Here is a 20,729-nt window from a genome sequence, read left to right on the forward strand (position 1 = left end):
TTTAAAGGTCATCCAGTCCAAGTCCCCTGCAATGAACAAGGACACCTAGAGCTAGATCAGGTTTCTCAGAGCCTGGTCCAACCTGATCTTGAATGTCTCCACAGACAGGTCATCCACCTCCTCTCTGGGCAAACTGTTCTACTGCTGGAAGTTTTACAGAAACGTTAATATCTGCCATTTCTGGGTTTTGACTCATTTAAAATGTATCTAGGGCATGCAGAGTAATCAATCACCAAAAGCAAAGGCAAACCTTACACAGCTGCACTGCCGTTCCCAGCACTTTCAAAAAGACACATATCCAAGCAAAAAGAAAACAGGCTACAACACTGCTCAGCACATGTTGTCCCCCACACACAATGTTAAATAAGCACTCTGGATCCCATCATTTACCAAGAAGAAACACACAATCTGCTCAGTACCTTAGCTTTTTCACCATTCACAATACTGCCACCTTTAACTACCATAAGTATCTTTAAACATAGCACTAGTTCACCCAGGATTTCAGAACATAAGTATTCCAATGCTGTCCTGTAATGTAAGCTGCATGTAGACCAAGTAGCAAGGCCACAGGGCAATTTCTAAGGACTGAGACAGTGAGGACAAATTTTACAACTGTTGTCACTGCAATACAGTTAGGGTTGTTTCACTTAAACCAAGAGATCAGCAAAATTAGTACAGAAAGTCTTCTTATATATACTCTTCAAAAGAGATTTCACAAATTATATTATGTAAAAACAGCTCTAAGTGGCCAGACGAGAAGTCCAACTAGCTGCCATCATTCCTGAGATGTAATAAGAGATAGTTAGGAAAGAGTATAAGGGCAGAATACTCCTTTGGTCTTCAGTAACTTAAGACATGAAGATTTCTCAAGCTAAAGATGGTGTCTGTAATTTTACATAGCTATCAATCATTTCCTCCTCCTCAAACATGCAAAATAGCCTCCTGAACAAATATAAATTTTTAGCAAGACCAGTGTTTCAAAGCATTAAGTTCAACAACTGGAATTCATATCACATTGTTTTTGCTAGCTTCATTCAATATATCCAAGTTGTTAAGCTATAAGAAATAGTGACCTTCCTTATTTACCTTCTCCATACCAAACTTTTAGCATTTAGAGATTCTATCCAATAACTCCATTATGGCATTTTGGATTCTCGTGTTTTTAATCTGAGCAAAGCTTTATCGTTCCAATTATGGCATTTCCGCAATGGCAGTTATTTTGATTAAAAAAAAACTAAATCTGTCTACTTTACTTTGTAAGAATCAGAACATATGTTGTACAGATAGCTTAACTTGGCTTTTTCAAGCATGTGATTGCATACAGATTTTTTCACATTGAAGATTTCCTTCAACTTTCAGAATAAGACAGGAAAAGAAAAAGAAAACAGAACCTAAGCTGCACAGGTGCCTAAGAATATAAAAAATAAAGTCCTCGAGTAGAAAATGTCGCTCTAAGCGTCTCTAAGTTCATGCTGCTCATCTGAATGATTTCCCATATGCACAGGCATACACACACACACAGAGTTAACAGTATTTCAAAACGCAGTGTCTCAACCTCTTCTTCTGCAGTCTCTGAAGTGTTAAGTTCATGCTTCTGACAGTAAGGACCTTCTTTCCAAGCTTCAGTATCACCACAGTCACAGAAACCTCCTCCACCCGATGTTGTCATCTATAATTATTCAAAACCAACACAGTTTATGTGAATATGCATATAAACATACACGTGCATTCACGCAAGTAGTCACGGCTAAACTACAAAATCAAGATCACAATATCCCATAGCTTTTTCCAATACCTCATTTTAAAAAAGCACGTAAATGAAGCTCGTTTCTATGATGACTGAAAACTTCATCAATCTGCTTATGCTGAGAAGTTCAAACATCTCTATTCTCTATGGCTGTGTGGAATTAATGTGCAGTTCATGACAACACAATTGCAACGTGTAGTTTTTCCTCAATTCATTAGCTGTAATGCTACCTTTCTGATTTGGGAGTCTCATGTTTTTAATCTGAGCAAAGCTTTATCATTCCAAACAGCACAATTACAGAGCGAGGTGCAGATTTGCTAGTTATAATAACAGGAATTCTCAGAAAAACCTCATAGACTGTTCACGTTGTAAACCTTCATGAATACAGTAAACAGTACACGAATACTGCAATGGTTAAATACACTTAGTCTTAATAAGCTTTGGTTTTAAAGCAAATATCAGCTCAAATAAATAAATTTGATGCTCTTTAAATAACAACAAATAAACGATCCATACAAAAATCCTTTATTCACCTACATGTGGCAGAGAAATATAATCTATACATACAGGCACATCCTACAGTCTCAACTAAATTAGACAGCTAAAATAGCATGTGCTTACACTTTGGATACAGAGGTTTTTCAATACCTTCTAAAAATAAAAATAGTCAAACATCAAGTTCAAAGCAAGTGAAAATGAAGACTAATGCTGTAGAACTCTCTGAAGAACACACATTTACAAATAGGAGTGTGTTATTTTTAAGTTAACTGTTGTGCATAAAATTTAATTGCTCAACATTTTAGAATGATAACTTCAGAATTTACGCTCAAATAAAAACACTCAAGTTCCTGTCAGATTACTGCACAGACTTGATTCAAAACTTCTGTGTATCCAACATTTTGAAATTACACATACATTTTAAGCTATAAATAAGGAGTTTCTCACACATACAGAAATACTAATGACTACATCACACGTCCCACCAGTATTACTTACCCTGTATCGGTGCTCTCTATGAATACTTCCAAGAAAGCACTCCATGCACAACACACAAGTTGGGTCTACTGCACAGTCTCTGAAAACAGCAGGAGGAAAAAAAAAAAAACAGCATTAAACAATTTTTAGCCTTGAATTGTCTACAAGAAGTAATTTTTAAGTATCACCAGTATGAGCCTTTTGACTACTGTCTATGATACTCAAAGACAAAAGGGATAGGTTCCAGGGCGGGGGAAGAAATTAAATGAAAGTGCCTGTTCTCAAAAAGGAGAGGTTACAAAAATGTTGAGTAACACAGTAACATAGCCACTGTTTTCCAAGAGATGAGACAAGTATATAAGCAAGTGAAAAGATGAATTACAAATGCAGTACAGACAGATACACAATACAAAGCCAAATAAATTTTCTCAAGTACAGAGTACAAGCGCTACATCTTCAGCTATCAGAGAAGACACTATTTTTCTGTACACTGGAAAGAAAGACAGCACTCAACAAACTAGATCTGCTTCTAAGTTTAGTCCTACAAGCTTACTAAGCAGGTCCAAAAAAGCAATTTGCTCAATCAGAGAATTGAAGAGCATAATAAAGCCCTGTCTACAAGCACTGTTGTATTAGATAGAAGCAAGGGGCTAAAACAATGAAGCATACAATTACACATTGCATTTAACTGTCTCCCTAAGAAGCACTGAAAATACACGAAGGCAATTAATTTCAAGGCACCTTGAGATTAAGGGACTCAATTCTGCAGTGTAAAAACAACCACCCAGAGAATGAATATTATGACAGTTACTTTAAAAACAAGAATTCAATGAAATAACTTATGTACATGAACTCAGAAAAGTTTAACTCTTATTATTGCTCATTATCAGCTGTAAATCAAAGAAAATTGCTAAAATACAACAGAAAACAGTACCAGTTTTACATATTTGTCCAGTACTTAACTGAAAGAAGACTCCATCTTGACAGCAGCAACATAAAAATATTCTGTATTTACTCCTGACCCCAACTTAACAGAGCTCCTGTAGTTTTCATCAGCCCGTAAGAGCATTTAATCATTAACATCTTACTTCCTAGACTTCAATGCAATTTAACTTGAATTAGAAGGCTACCTAAGAGGTCTTTTTGTTTGTTTTTTAAATTCTTTGGGACCACACTTCACAAAAAAGTGCTAAAGAAACCACAGAAATTCCTTTAAAAGTACTAATAGGTATTAGTCCCCGTCTCTACTTCACTACCTAGATTTCTTCATTCTTTTTCGAGGGTGTGAAGAAAGCACCTAAGAACATATAAGAAAAAAGGAGTTTTCTCCCTGATCGGAGAGATCTAACATACCCCCCATTAAATCTCATCTACCTCATGTTGAGAGGCCTTAAAACACTTCTGACATTATGCACTTGAATTACATGACGTGCATCTGCCCACTTATTTCTGATTAATGCTCTTAAATCACACTGACAGTTCACCTGAACTACTTTTGTATTCTTGTATTTCTTTTGTACAGAAAACAGTCTACAAGATACTCATATTTTTTTCCATTTACAAACCTGTAGTATGTTATTTTTGCCTGGTCCCACTTCTCATGAGAAACGACTGCAAGTTTACTTTAAAAATACACTGGAGGTAGTAAGCTTTCACTAGGATAATAAATTCCTATCACCTAAACTTGCTCTGTTCTTCACAGATCAGAAATGCTCAAAATGTTAATTTGAACTACCTGCAGGAATACGTAGGTTCTCCCACTTTAAAAACGCGACCACAGAGATGGGAAGGTTTGTTTGCTTGCTCCAGCTTTGGAAAACCAAATGCAGGATCTTCGCCACAAAGATACCATTCCATTGGTCCCAGCAACACATGTTGTGCCAGCATGTCTTCTCTCTGTGGGGCAGGGTTAGGACCCCTGCAGTAAATTTTTGGTACATAGTAGGCCAGATGCTGGTACACTTCCTTCTGAAGCTCATTTGCTTGCAGCCATTTCTTTTAAAATAAAAAGAAACAGTAAGCAATTCACACATTGACAAAAATACAAACCACAGTTCTACCCATCAGAAAGCTTTTTCCTATTTCTAACTTATAAAACTACGGCGGCATTACAAAACCCCAAGTGTTAAATCTAGAAGATTACATGAGAAAGCCATTCCGAAAGGTATCATCTGTATACTAGCACACATATTTTATCCTTTTGACATATTGTGTTCTTTTCAAAAATGTAAGATTTAAGAGACCGAATTTTTAAACATTTTCACGACCGGTGAAAAGTTCCAACGTTAGCAGTGACTTTTAGAGCACGCTGGCTGTATTTACATGGAGTGCAGATGGACGCTGCCAGCTGGGGACACAGAGGCACAGCAGAAGCCTGGAGATGGAAAGAGGCAGGCAGAGACAAAAAGCCCAAGGAGACTGGCAAGCGCAGCACTGGGTAACTGTCCAGCTCTCATTTAATTACAACGAGCCAACTAAGAAAATAAAGGAGTTTGGGTTTCTCCCACGACCAAAATAACTTACCTGAATGACTATTTCAAGCATAATGATCTATGACTCTTAGTAGTCAATCAGTTAAAAAGAATAATCTGTGCTGACAGATTTTAAAAGCCACACTGCTGTATGTGCTGTAACCCACTGAGAAATCCATGATTTTCTCTAGTTTTGTCCCTCTATGCATCACAGCTCTTTCTTGGCTTTTTTCTCCCCCTGAACATACACATGCACAAAGAATAAAAAATAATCCCCAAAGACATCATTTGTATTACTCCTTGTGGATTACATTTTTATGAAGGTCTAAATTGGAAATGAAGGCTGCGAGGCTTTTGAAATAAATAAACGGGAAGAGTATTTCCTGCAAGTGTGCCCTTATTAAATCTTGCATGATCTAAACAGCCTTAGCATGCCATTTCTCATTGTAAATACGACAATCAGATTTCCCCAGGCGATTTCAGATAAAGAATTCAGAATCAACCTGAAACAGCACATGAAAAGCAAGAATTAATTATACCAAAATAAATGGCTTGCTCAATCAAATGCTGTAGCTTGATTAACTCTGAATTACTTAGAAGAACTCTTAAGAAGTCACGTTTGAGACAACACAGTGGTAAGTTCACAATATGAAGGTCAGCAGAGCACCTGGGCTATTTAAGGTGGTTGTGCTGTTCTTTTCTGGTTTTGTATGTCCTTCCTTGATTTTAACATATTGCAATGTTTTCATTTACTACACTGCTTTTTTTTTCTGATGCAGAATTTCAAATAAATAACTCATATGTCAATATAGCTCTTAGTATACTTTTCTCAGTTCCCTTTTTTTCAATTTGAGTCCTTAAAATCACAACCAATCTATTAAATCTGTCTGTATTGATATTGCAATGGTCAAAGCCAGGACTTTTTTCCAGGATTTTTTCCAAGTCAGCCCATGGGAAAAGGTTGCAAACAAAATCTAGCCATCTGAAAGTTTACATAGCGATTCTATGTTTCAGCATTACCACAAAGATACAGACAATACTGAAAAAAAGAAAAAAAAGAAAAGAAAAAGGTTTAATTGCCAAGGACTTGATTTTTTTTCCCTATCTCGTGACTATTATCCTCTTCTTTCATCATTTGTGCCAAATATCTACTACTGTTAGGAAATGACACAATCATGCTGCAACTGACTTAGCCTCTTCCACGACTCCTATTCAACAAGATCATTTTCAATGATTTTCCATAGCATATATTAGTAATTACACTTGCGTTTTTCTCAGCAAAGTATGCTTAATTACAGCCTTTTGGTACTACATCACTAATTTCTGTCTAGAAAACTATATGATGCACATTAGTTACACTCAAGCAAGCTCAGACAAATACCTGGCCAGAAAAATATCTTGTTCCCTGAGTAAACGGCTTCCCCATCCCCAAAAATCTGGGAATAATTGCCTGCAAGTTAGATGTGGCAATGCTAAATATCATCACACCTAAATCTCTCTGTGGATCCAGATCTATAGACAAAACTGCACAGACATTTTTGAATATCAGATCCCGGCCAAAAGAGTAGCAGAGGAAGATGGTATGGACTTACTAGGACATGGAGACAAGAGCCACTCCAAGAGCTCCAGAAGGCAATGCAAAATCTATTATGCAATATACATGTATGCATATCTAGGTGATGCTACTATCCTAAATCACTACCTGCACTGAAGTGCTGTAAAATTACTCAAAACTTTGGAATGCATTCTTTAATAAATACAATTCGTATTTATTGAAGTTTTCTTTGCCAATCTCCCATCCTGAAGTTGCACATAAGTAAAGAGAACAGTCTATTTTTCTGAGAGAAGTTGTTATTAAGAAGTGATGTGTATCTCTCATTTCCTCTCCCCAGAGAGGGGCAGCAACTTTTGACAGTCCTAACAACTAACCCAAGAAGCACTAACCAAATAACATTTATGTACACAAGTACCTAGTGGTCCATCCAGAATCCTCTTAAGTCCATAGTTGAACAAGAGATACTGGAGAACAAAACTTATAATACAAGTTGTGAAACAATTTATACCTTGTAACTTTTGAAAGGATAATTTCATTATGCTTTGTTAGTTGTATAATAGCTGAATAACATCTAAACAAATACCTGTGTTTTAGGTTAATGTAATGCTGCAGATAACAGTATTTTTTTTTAATCGTTGTTCTTCCAAAGTTTATAGTTATGATGTTTCAAAAAGAGCATGAATAGCAAAGTGTAGTAACTGTTACTTCGGGCAAGTCTTCCTTTTGTTACTATAGCACTATCAGCAAAGTAACACCATTAAGAAAGGTGGGAGAAAACCAGAGCTAAAAATCAAGTGCAGTGTTTATTTACACAATCAGACAGCACCAGGAGCATTTAATTGCTAATACATAGTAAGTCTGACACCGCTAGAGCTCTGAATTGTAGATTGTAATGGACAACAGAAACAAGAAAGAGTTGATAAAGATTACGATGGCACTTGTTCCTACAGTGAATTTGTAAAACCAATCCACTTAGTGGGCCTTTGCCTCAGGTTTATCCAGTGTGACCCAAAAAAACAGTTGCTGATCACACAGGCAAGGCAGCAAGGACTCAATTTGTGCTATTTTATGAAGCGCTTGATGGTATTTCTGGGACTAAGGGGAAGGGAGGCTCGTCCTGGACCTAAACCGGCTGGAATATAGCTAACTATGCACATTTGCCCCCTTAATCATAGCTTTTGCCTGCGAAGTAATTTTACCACGATAATAATCTGAATTATAACCTTGCCTTTTGGACAGCAGCTAAAGTAACTCAGGTCTTTCAAGACATCCTACGGACACGCGTTTGACACACATCCAACTGCTCAAACGCACAAGCACCTAGTGCCTACATTTTATTAATATTTCCACACAAGGTTCTCATCCTAGCGAATCTGAAGGCTGGCACAAGCTCTCACCCCAATTATCTCTTAGTCACGGGGAGGGCAGGGGTAGAACACCGTGACAGAGCTTCAGTTCCACAAAGCACCCCCTCCAAGCGGCCCCCGCCCCCCACCGCAGTTCTCCGGGTAAACACGGCTGCCGGGGACGCGGCAGAGAGCCACCAGTCAGCGGCCCGTCCGTTCGGAAGGCCGGGAGCAGCGCGGTAAGGCACCCCGGCCTCCTCCCGCCGCTCAGGCAGCGCGCCGCAGCCGGGCAGGAGCGCCACCGCCTCGCCAAGGCCCCGCTCTCCCCCGCTGCCCCCCGCCCGGAGCACGCCCCGGCCCGCACGGCCCCTCCGTGGCCCCGAGAGCCGCGCCGCCTCCCCGCCCCGAGCGCTTCTCGCCCTTCTCACCGCGGCGATCTCTTCGGCCGAGCACTCCAGCAAGCTCTTGTCAATAGCCTGCACCTCCGTCTCGAGCTCCGTCGCCATCTTCTCCCCGCCCCGCCCCGCGCCGCCGCCACCACGGAAGCGACGCCCGGAACCGGACCCGGCTGCCGCTCCGCCAGGGAACCTGCTTCCGCCCCGAGCGTCGCCGCGCCGTGCGCCGTCACGCCGCGCCGCGGGGACTTCTGGGAGCTGTAGTTTTTTCCCGCCGCGTGCCGCCTGCCTGCTCGTCTCCTAGGAGATGGCGCTCAAGGCCCGGGCTCTGTTGGGCGGGGGGGGCGGAGCTGTCCCAGAAGATAAATACCAGTCTCTTAAGTGCCGTGAACGAGATGGACACGGCCTTAAGGGCAGCGTGACTGGGTTCAAACCCGCAGAAGCCATATATCCTGTTCTTCAGCCCACACTCTGGGCCATCTCTGAGGCTGCTGCACACCACCCAAGCAGCAGTGCTGCTTCACTTTATAAGCTTTGCGTTAGAGCTTCGCGTTTGCGACTTAGCAGAAAGTCACAAAAACAACAAACAAACATCCTGCACAAGACTATTTCGTTTTAGTTCATCAGCCTCTCTGCTTCTTACAAACCTGTTGTACCACTCTTGTACCCACAGGCCTGTCTGTGTGCTGGCTGTAACTACAGCCGGACCAGCACAGCCCGCAGATGTGCCTGGCACTGCGCACATAACGCAGGAGCAAAGCTTCTGTTTGCACGTCACAACTTTCTGTGTGGAACCTTAGCATCGTTTGCAAGCTGGGCATTACTTCCATCCAACATTTGCCATAAACCTAGCAGAGAGAGGGCCTGCTGTGCTGGAACCTACACCAACAAATAGAATCATTGGAGTCGGATGGGACATTGAAAGGTCATCCAGTCCAACTCCCCTGCAATGAACAGGGGCACCTACAGCAGACCAAGGTTGCTCAGTGTCCCCCCAGCCTGACCTTGAGTGTTTCCAGGGACAGGGCATCATCTCCTCTCTGGGCAACCTGTTCATATATCTCATCACCATTATCTCTGCTTCCCACAGTTTACGCTCCTGAATGTTCACCATGCACTGGAGGTGAATAAACACACGGGAGAGGGAAAGACAGAGTTATAACTGCCTGAAGTACTAGCTGGAGATGGCCATATGTGTCGGCATTGCCAATGGGACTAATTTACAACAAAACTATGCAGTAAAATTGAGTTCTGGTTAGCAGCTGATACTCCTTAACAATTTTTAAACATTCCCATAATGCATGTGAAGAGTTGATTTTTCACTTTTACATCTCACTTCATTCTTATTCCTTCCCCTCACACTCCTCTCAGCTAATAATTTAAATATTGAGTTACCCAACAGAGGCACATTATCTTCTTATCTGTCCAAACAGTGACAAATGCATCCACAGCTATATATTAATAAAAGAAAGAAGGTGGGCTGCATGCCATTGCCTTGTTCCTCCTGAATAGATTTAATGCTCTTTGCATCAAGGGGCAGCAGTGCATGCTCGCACATTATTCAGACCATGTAAGAGCTTATTTCTGAAATCTCAGAGGTTTATAAATCATCGCATTTACTTATGAACTCTGTTTGGGAATTCTGGTGACTTTTAAGATGCAGGGAACATACGTAGTTGAAAAAACTGATGGCAAGAACTGAGAACTGGCTTTTAGCCAGTGCCATGAGAAAATTATAGAAGGATTTAGAATATTAATTTAACTTCCTAACATTCTAGGAATAAGCTTAATTTCCTTTTGTCTAATTGTACCTTTACTATGTGCAAAGTACATCTTTCTACTGTGTTTCTCTTTAATTTGTTTGACGTTTCTTGAACAATTGTTCTTAGAATGCAGAAAATAATTATCTATTCCTCAGAAGATCAGCAAAGCCCACACTGCTTCTTATTCATGTACTGTTGATGCCTAAGAAATACAGAAGATGACACATCTTTGCAAGGAGGCAGAAGGTGAAAGTAAGCTGTGATTTAATGGTTTCTCCTGCAAGTTGTGTAGAAAATGCCAGGAAAATCCTGAGGTTTAGTAATGTGAAAGGCATCTTATTTTGCCTAGAAATGTGTGAGGCCCAAACAGAAAGCAGACTGTAAAGACATTATTTCAGTATGAGTGTAACAGCTTCCTCTAGATAGAACATTTCATAACTTTTTGTCTCTGTCATTAACTTCCTAATAGAAGATATTATTCAAATTCAGGAACAATACTTAAAGCTGAGGACACATACCACCTCTATCTTCTGCCAAAAAGCCTAACTCATCTCAGGTCTATTATGAGACAGAAATTGAGGAAAATAAATCTATAGAATGTAATTTTTCAGCCAGGCTAATATTAAATCTTCAAAGCATCTCCCTGCTCTAACTGGTATGTCTCTGTGCTTCTCCTTCCAACATAACATACTTCATGCAATGCAATAGGTGATGGTTGCGAAAGATGCAGGAATAATCTCTCTTTTTCACCTTTTGACCTGCCTGTTTAAGCATCTGTTTGTTTTTACCACAAAAATAAATGAATAAGTAAACAAATAAATAAATGAAAATAAATACAACGAACCAAGCCAAGCCAAACAAATCAACCAAAGGAAAATAATTCACAAAACAGAATTTGAACGTCATTTTGATGGGAGTCAATTCCTTTGATTAAGCTCCATTATTTTTAATAAATGCTGTATCTATTAAAAACAATGTAAATAGGTGTAATTGGGTAAGTATTAATTACGGCAGTGGATACTAGTGGTTCCTATCTACCTATGAAACAGGATCTTCCACAGAAGACCATCTCTTGCCATAAACACAGAAGAAATTACCAGCAGCAGCCAAGCTGATGTCTAGCTATTTTGAAGAGCCTTCGGTGAAGCATGTTCCAGAGAGGTGCTCTGGTTACAGAAATGGGCTTCTTGGCTGAATACTGGTGATACATGATCATCTTTAGGATCTGTTGCAAGGCTCTCTGCAACATTTGAGCGTAGGAATGGATGAAATCATAAGATAAAGGGATGCTAGAGGAATTAAAACTATCTGGCTTGCTGGCACATTCAGTTAAAAGCAGTTGGTTTAACATAGCCGTATTAATTTGAATGTAAATAGAAAACTATTTCACATCTAGACTGCAGGGACAGATGTCTTCTTACAGACTTAAACAAAATGCTATTTATTTCTCCCCACATCAAAGGGGTCTTCTGGCAATTATTAGGAAAGGTGAGTCCTGAAAGGATTCCAAAATGTGTTCTGTTCACTGTGAAAAGTCCATCTCCTGGTACAATTCTTTTTCAAAAAACAAGACAATTTAGAAGCATTTATGTCTGTCTGCACAAAGTTTACTTATTAAGACAGATGATCAGCATTTTGCTGCGTTGGGTTGATATCACATACCTGTATCTAACACCACAACCTTGCAAAAACATTTTTCTCTTTAATCTTTCGTAAGTCAGCAATCCCTTTTACCAAATAAAGCATGTATCTAAGATCAAGATATTTGCAATAAAAGCAATTTTGATAGGATAGTGTACTTCCTAGACAACCAAAGTAGTAATTTTTACACTAAAAATGTGGTTTTTAAAGCCATTATCATTATCGTTCCATCCCTTCCTCTTCAGTGCTGGATGAGGTAGATTTGTAGTCACTGTCTCCTACATTGTCTTCAGATACATTCAGATAGTAATTCTTTTATTTCTGTGTTGCCGATTTCAATGACAAATTATGCTGACCAGAATAGAATTTTGCCTGTGATAACGTTAATTAAAAGATGAATTCTGAATGAGGTGAACAATGACACCCAGTACTTGGTGGATTGATAAGACATAGTTCACTAAGCAAGACATTATTCAGAACAAAAGAGCACACGGTAATCTGCAAACACGGGTTATTTTAAGAATTTGGTTCAGAATTAGAGTATTAAAAATACTATCTGACAAACTGCAGGCGATGCTTTGTTCTTTTGCAGTAATAATGCTATAATATCAGCCCTTTTAGTCACAAAGCAGAATAAGCTTATTTTCCCTTCTTTGTCTTTGCATGATCTTAGAATTACAGATATATAGTTTACACATGAAAAAAAATGTAAAAAACATCAAAACTAGAATATATAGCATAGTAGAGGAGAAAAGAAGACACAGGAAATATAAAGATATTGTGGCCATCTTCCTCCTGTGAATGCTCTGTGCAAGTCTAGCAAAGGCAGTTACATAACTGATTTTTATTGCATTAGGCAACAGCAATATTGCTAGGCAAAATGATGTGCAGAATGAGAAAGCTTCTTCCACAGTGAAAATAAAGAAAAAAGACAGCGAAAGGGTTCTCACTTAACATCCAGTAAGAGGGTAGTGCAGGAGGGTGTGCATCTTCATTAATGTATCATGTCAGAATGACAACATGATTTATTCTCATCACACACTGTCTTAGAAAAAATACACTGCAAATTCAATCCATGATAATTTTGCTGCTTTCTGCAGTATAATGTGTCAACTGTATAGAACTCAAGCTGGTGAGTTAAAATGCCAGCCTCCGAAGGAGAGAAGTTTCAGGAGAGTGAAGACCAACGATAATTAATGAGTTATATATGGAGGAAAAATTAACACAAGAATTAAGGAAGAAGTACACACACACACCCCAAAAAGTGTCTCATCTCACTTGTTTTCACTGTAAATTCAGAATGCTGCTAGTGCGTATTTAGACACATCAGTACCACAAACAGTCTGTGAGCTTGTGCTAAGAGCCTGTGTTTGTGGCTCACTGGTGGTCAACTTTGACACGTTGGAAGATGTAAGTACCACTTGAAATCTTTGCTGTAGATAACGCCCTTTCCCAAGCTTATTCTCTGACGCCTGTGAACATGCAGTCTGATGCTGTGACCTCTGCCATAGACAGCCCTTCTTTCAAAGGGCTGACTGTTTTTCTGTCTTGAACAGATTCAATTATTCTTGAGATTTCTACCACCAGTGTTTCAGCAAGTGACTAAGTTGCAGGAAGGAGGCTGTAGTCACCTGTATGGCGCATAATTGTATGCTGTGCCGCCTTGGGAGCAGACTTGAAACCTCTATATTAAAGAGGGTAGTCATGATTTTAGTACCCACTGCCAGGCAAGGAAGCGCGTTGTGAAGTTGAGACTTAAATCTGTAGCAATAGGTACAGGATACAGTGAGGCAAGTGGGCCAACGGGGAGGAGATGAGGATTAAGAGCAGGCTGTAAGAGCCCAAGCGCTGCCGACTTCCTCACCAGCAGAGGAGCTTCGCGACCACTTCGGTGGCTTCCTGGCAAGACAGCCTTGAGCTGAAGCAAGATCTTGCTTTTCCTCACTGCAGCACTAGGTGGCAATGCACTGCACAGGCAGTGCAGAAGTCCTCTTCTGCAGCTCCCTCTCCAAGCCCTGCCAGCTCCCACTCGCTCCAGCCTGCAACCGGAAGGGTGTGGGCGGTGGGGATGGAGGAGCAGTCCGACTTCACTTTTCTTCTCAAATCAGTCTTTAACCGCTTAGTGACTGCTCCTCGGAAAATTCAAGGCATTTTTGGAACGAGACAAGTATTAGGAGGTGAGAAATGTGCTGTGAAATTCCTGGAAGCAGCAGACAGGGCATGGGCATGAGTAGAGGATGACAAGGTAGAGAAACAGGCCTGGCCAAGGTGTGGACAAGGAGCAGAGGTCATCTGGGAGAAGAAACTAGAGCATTTTTCTCCTCCTCTCACAAGGCCCCAAACCCCAGCACTTTGGGGGAGCTTTTGGGTGTCAGGAAGAGCTGGACACTGGGACATTGGCATGCGATGACATTGCTTGTTCTCAACAGATGTAGATTAACTGATACCCAGCTGCTGGGGGAAGAGTCCTTGGCTCAGGCTGAACTATGCTCTTGTTTCTCTGTGGATACAGAGAAAATGAAAGCATAAAGCCCATGAACAAAGACAGAGGGGATGAAAGATTTATCTGGGAGTATGAAAAAGCTTTGAAGAAGTGAACTAACTCTTCGTTTTTTCCCTTCATTCGCTCAATGGAGCAATTTTAAATTAGAACAGGTTGTAACAGATTTAATTTAGATCACCATGGTGTTCAGTGTAATGCTACAGCATTTTCTAGTGTTGTTTTTTTTTTTTTTTTCCCCTGATTTTTAAGGGCTAAACAGTTTTTAAACTGTGAATTTTACAGAATGCTTAGCTCCTTGATGGTCCTAACTAAGCAGGGTTTTCTTATGCAACATGATTAATTTTGTCAGATAAAACTACTGAAATACGACTGAAGGTAGAAATAAAAAGCATAGAAGTGCTGTACGTCCACGATTTGCTCTTCAGAGATGCATTTAATACTGTCTCCAGCAGAACAGCTTCATCCATTTTCCAAACATTCATTTGTTTATTTCAAGATTAGTCTCAGTTATAAACAGACATTAAATCACCTCCAAGCCCTAATACATTGTAATGAAGTATTGTAAACCATGTAGTATGTTGGTTTAAACAATGTAATCAAAAAGCAACCAAACCATTCTCTCCTCCTCCGGATGCCTCCCTGGCTTGAGCTGCCTGCTCAAAGAAAACTTCTTTTTAGTTTGTAAATGTCAAGGTCAATCAGAGGTCAAGTTTGTGCTTTTGAGCGGTGGTTCCTTTCAGGTTATTGGCTTTGTTTTATTACTGAAAGGAGCCATCCATTTTGGCATATAGAGCAAAGAAGTCATGTAATCCTATTAAACACAAAACCAACCTCTACAAATAATGGGGAGGGGCTGACAGTCGCACAAAAGCCCCTTTTTCTGCTCACAGTTAAGCCCAAACCAAGTAATTAATGGTCTTTCCATGAGCCTGCTGCAGTGGGAAAACTGCCTAAGCAGCTCTCTAAGTGCTTGCCCGAAGATGGCCACAAGAGCTGCTGGTGGGCAAGCTGGCAGCAGCATGGAACGGCATGGATGGGAGATGAGCAGAACCCTAGGCAGAGGGTCCCTGAGAGGAAAGAGCGAGACTGGAACGAGCAAGGCTGGAGGAGGGAAGCATCTGCAGAGAGGTAAGGATAAAAGGAGGCACTCGAAGTTATTAGAAAACCAGCTCACTGTTGGCAGCAGAGAGGAAAAGGGGAAAGCCGGGGTTACAGCACACAAGTGAAGATGTAACTGGATCATGATGTACCGGGCACAAAATCTGACACATAAAAAATTAACTATGAATATGTCACCGATTTCCTTAAGAAGAATGTTTATGCACAGTACGAGTTCAGTGGAAAAAAAAAAAAAATAGGAAAGGGAAAGAAGATATAAGCAGAGGTTAAAAAAAGAGCAAAGAAAATGCAGGGAAATTTAAAGAAAACTGTCCTCACAGTGGTCCTCTCAGCAAGGGAAAAGCTGAGGATTTTTGTGTTCAGTTAGTGACAAACAGATGTAAACAAGGGGCTTGCAATGCCATCAGCTCTACTTGCTGCTTCTTTGAGGGCAGACAGATGCAGCGTGTGAAAACTACCGAGGCTGTGCAAAACCCAGTTTTCATAAACAACACTCACAAAATTGTTTTCGCATCCCTCAAACAAACATATATATGTTATCACAGCCTTAAAATCTGTTTGCTGGCAAGGCAAGACGTTACTATCCGAAAGCATACGCAACATGCGAACCGACAAGATCTATCACTAATAAAAAGAGATGAGCTGATTGAGAGTGCAGATAGCAATTGCAGATAAGATGAAGAGCTGCATGAAATGTAGGCAGAAGCCGCAGAAATGAACACTGAACCAGACATACAATTGAATATGATAAACATTACAGAAATGGGAATGGGAAGCAGAGAAACCTACATTACCCAGATTGTGAAACAAGACTTGCAGAAAGCCAGGCAGTAAAAGTTTCCAGCCTATCATATTGCAAGGTCAGATAGACAACAAAAATGCTTGGAGTTCAAGTGTGGAACAGGTCCAAGATCTTCAGATAGCTTGTAATAGCAAGGGAAAAACACTGGCACATCTCTAGCAGGGACCTCCGTGCAGGACCGACCACTAAACACAGGCTCCAGAGGTTCCAGCAGATGCTTCAACAAGAACAGACTCTGACATTGCAATCTTAGAAGAAGTCTGGAGCAGGCCTCACTCTACCCTGTACTCGCTCCTTGGGCTGATCATATTCTAAGAAGGCAATAGGTTCAGAATGAATCACTGGGGCTGATTTTTTTTCTTTTCACACTCCTTTCTTCCCAGCGCATCATTCAAGCAGTGCGAAGAAAGTGAAATACACCCACAGCTGCCCATCAGGGGATTTCCAGGAGGTATAACTAGCTGCTTTGCCCCTCCCTGGGCTGCAGAAGACTTATCGATGTCTCAATCTCCAGCTATCACTAGCTCCCATATTATTCAGTGGCGCTGGTCTCAAAATAGAAAGCCGAGGAGCTGTACCCGTACTTCTGAGGGACTTGGAGGAGATATTTGTACAATGACAGGGAATAGACATTATAAAACAGAACCACAAAAATAAGGATGTATGTCCTGCTATTGCTAAAACTTTCAAATACAGAGAAATGGATTATGTAGACCAACTTATCATCTAAAGCAAATGTCAAATTGAGACACTTTTTTTCCCTTCCTCTCCTTGATGGCCCATATTCCAAGCTTTTCTGGCATGCTGGCAATGCTTTGGTTACCACAGACTAAGGGATGAGGCTCCAGCCCTTACATCATGCAGACATCTTTGGTGAGTTCCCTGGGAGCACTCAGACACAGGAGCACAAGTTGGTACTACACAGAGCTAGAAGAAAGCTTCAGAAGCTTTTACAGGAAAATCCCCCACTCTAGTGACATGGGGAGAGAGTCTTTCTTTTCCTGCTCTGAAAGCAATCTTGCTCCCAGACTCAACAGTCTAAGATGTTTTGTTTCACAAACTGAAGCTTGCCCCAAACTTTTACATTTGGTGCACAGCACGGAGATTATTTTGAGGAACTTCTGCTTTGTTTCCCAACTTCTATACTTATTTGGGGAGTCACAAGCAATTTGAATGGGATGGAGGCAGTTTCTTCATTGTTAGAAGCAAAATTTGCCCATAGGAAACATATAAAGTAAGACATTACATATTTACTTATCATCTGCTGCCAGCAAAAATTCCACAGCTATCGAACAAATTGCTCTTCCCCTATTATTGTTAGCCTGCTCTGCAAGGTTCCCCCCAAGCTCCCAGCCTCTCTGCATTGATACAATAACTCCATTGCATTCACTGCTTTCTGTTTGTCAGTGCAGAACTCAGCTCCCCAGTTCTGGGGCAACCAAACAAAAACAGTGACACAGAAATGTAAATGTGCTTCTCTACTGTAAGTGCATTTCCATCACTATAAAAATATGTGAACCAATACTGCTTATTTCAATTTGATGTATAGTACCCTGCGTCAGTATCTATAAACACGTATATTGTATATACACTGGAAGTATGGTTACAGTCTAGACTTGTTAGTTAACAGTATTTTTTTAAATCATGACATCTGCATCCTTACATATCCACCCATGGTCATGTATGTCAAAAATAAATAAGCAGGAAGCAGTAAGAGCTAGAATAACCAGTAAATACAACTATCACAAGCTACTTTAAAAATTCAGGCTACAGTTCTAAGTGGGAAAGTCCAGAGAAGAACATGTGGATGGCTGCTTTCTTTTAAAGTGTCTCAATGAAACAGACATAGAGTAGAGTATATATTCAGATCTGCATAAATCAGCAAAATAATACACTTCCATGCTGAGGAATATAGAACAGAAAACAGAGAAAATGATGATAGAATTACATCGATGACTCTGATCAGATGGTCTTTCCAGATGATACGTGGTGTGCTATTTAGTGTTGTATCCACTTCCAAAGGACAAAATCCTGAAAAAATAACACTGTTGTAACTGGACTAAAATTCACTATGTGCACTGGAAAACTTTAATCTTGATCTCTGCTGTCAGTTGGACTTGGACATGTTACACATTGTGGTAGTGAACCACACTGACTTAATCGTATCTGTAGATATGTAGATATCATCCTTCTGTTACAGAAAATGACCTAGATTAACTGTAATTTAAAGTTAAGATGCCAGGCTTTCTTCTGCTCCCATCACCTGTCTTTTCCATGACTGCTTAGCTTTCATCTTTAAAAAATTTTTGCATACCATCAGCTTAATTTTTTCCTGCTCGTACTCGGAAAGTATTTCTCCCATGCAATAAACACCTTGACAATTAACACAGCTCTGTGCCATAAGCCATACTCAAGCCTCTTTCTGATGATTTAATTCCGTGACAGAAATTTAAAGCCAAGCAAGCACAGTTCACAAGGAGTAGTGGGGGGCACTCAGCAGAAGATGGAGGAGATTCAACTTTAAATCTGCAACTGCATTTTTCTGGATTTAAAGTTGACGGAATCTCAGTGAAGACAGTTTCCCACTGTAACTGAACAGAATCTTTGTCTGCGAATGAGACTTTGCGTACCTTTCTAGCAGAAGGGTTTTTAGGTGTGTTTCTTCGCGTAGCAGTTCTCAACTTCTACCACCAGGAGGGCATGCAAAGCCAGGAAGATAATCTACTTCTTGCATGTCAGTCAAAGCTCCACACGCCCCGAGTTTTTGTGGCATGCGGCAACAGAACAAGCAGCAACAGGCAGAAACTGGCACACAGGAAGTTCCGTGGTAACACAAGGAAGAGCTTCTTTACTGCCAGAGTGATGGTGCACTGGAACAGCCTGCACTGAGAGGTTGTGGAGTCTCCTTCTCTGGAGATATTTAGGATCCACCTGGACGCCTACCTGTGTGAATTGCTATAGGGAGCCTGCTTTGGCAGAGGGGTTGGACTCCATGATCTCCAGAGGCCCCTTCCAACCCTATGATTCTGTCTGTGAGTTGGACATATAGCTATAATAAGACTTAGAAGACTTTGTTTCTTGCTTTACCTCAGGAATAGTTTCCAGTGTGATGCTGGACTGCTTCTGTTCCCCATTTTATCCATCTGAAAAATGGGGAGAACATTATGGGCCCCTGATTCCAAGACCCTCTCAGATCTACTGATACAAAAAAATTGAAACAAGATGAGCAGACTTTGATATGGTTCAAACCACAAAATCAACATAAAATCTGGAATTTATTAAAAAAAAAAAAATCAGTTGTGTTATGTTTATGAAGATAAATGAGTTTTATATGTTTATGCTATCACAATATATAAACTTACATAATTTATATGATATGTGTATGTCATATACATTTGTGAATGCATAAATACATATGGTTGTGCATTTTATAAAAGAAAACATCTTCTTTTCTTTAGTGTGTGAAAAAAGCCACACAAACATGAATGTTATTCCCTGGGATGTCATCTGCAGGGTGGTCCGTGTCACTGCACCTCATGCACACACGTGCATGCCCACATTATTCCTGATAGGATGTCCATCTACATGGCTCTTCCAAGAGAAACAGGAACTCATGCACAGAAAACAAAATGTCCCCTTTAAAACTCCGAATGCCTCTATCTCGTGTTCCTCCCTACAGCTCTCACGCACTCGCAAAACAGTAATAAAATCATTGAAAAAAAATCTCTGACTCGGCACTACTTCTGATTTGCATATCTGCAGCTTCTTTACCAAAACATGCCAAAGCACTCTTGCTTTGCTTCAGAGCATCCCTACAAACAGCTGAATCTAGAGACAGGAAGCTTAAGGTTGGGGTCCTACTGAAAGCTGTTCTATGGCCCAGGTGGCCGATTCCACAGTGCCTCTGCCATCCAGAGCCAGCAGTGGGGTGATGTACTCATACACAAACCACACTGAGCCATGCTAAAAATCCTGTGAAGTGCAAGGCAAGAGAAAACAGGTGTCTGTGGACTTACAGACCCAACTGTGCTGAATGCAAAGGGGGCTGTAGTCACAGGTGTACGTGCGGGTGTTGCTTTTCATTCCTGCTTTTTTAAAAATTAAACTTTTCCCTACCAAGATGCTGGCTCTCTGCTTTGACTGACCTTGTTATGGAGCATCTTATCTGCTGAATAAGACAGCAGTGGTGGTTCCACACCAATTAAAGGCAATTTAATCCAGTGCTGCTGCAAATCCCACTTTCGGGCGCTTGCTGCTTGTTCGGCTGATTTAGTGAGGCAATTCAGAAAAAATCACATGGGCCTCTTGCCAGCATTGGGCGTTGATGTGGCACACCAGGGGGAGCAAGGAGTAGTGACAGTGGTGCCAGACAGTGGCAAAGCCACGCAACTTGGAACTAACTTGTGCATGGG

General features: G+C 40.6%; 1 protein-coding gene across 3 annotated transcripts in view; it reads right to left on the minus strand.

Moving 5' to 3' along the window:
- UBR2 (ubiquitin protein ligase E3 component n-recognin 2) overlaps nt 1–8,639 on the minus strand; it is a 51,065-nt gene extending 42,426 nt beyond the window's left edge. For all 3 annotated transcript variants that reach the window (XM_042882687.1, XM_042882697.1, XM_042882706.1), the window contains exons 1-4: nt 8,523–8,639; nt 4,458–4,717; nt 2,744–2,822; nt 1,556–1,669 (exon numbers count right to left, since the gene is read on the minus strand). In XM_042882687.1, the coding sequence (XP_042738621.1) occupies nt 1,556–1,669; nt 2,744–2,822; nt 4,458–4,717; nt 8,523–8,600 (531 nt within the window). In that variant the 5' untranslated portion in view covers nt 8,601–8,639. The remainder of the gene's footprint in view (nt 1–1,555; nt 1,670–2,743; nt 2,823–4,457; nt 4,718–8,522) is intronic.
- Nucleotides 8,640–20,729: the final 12,090 nt, after the last annotated feature.

The sequence above is a fragment of the Lagopus leucura genome, unplaced genomic scaffold (assembly GCF_019238085.1).
Source record: "Lagopus leucura isolate 7727_CA_CO unplaced genomic scaffold, USGS_WTPT01 Super-Scaffold_73, whole genome shotgun sequence".
In the NCBI taxonomy this organism is placed as follows: Eukaryota; Metazoa; Chordata; class Aves; order Galliformes; family Phasianidae; genus Lagopus; species Lagopus leucura.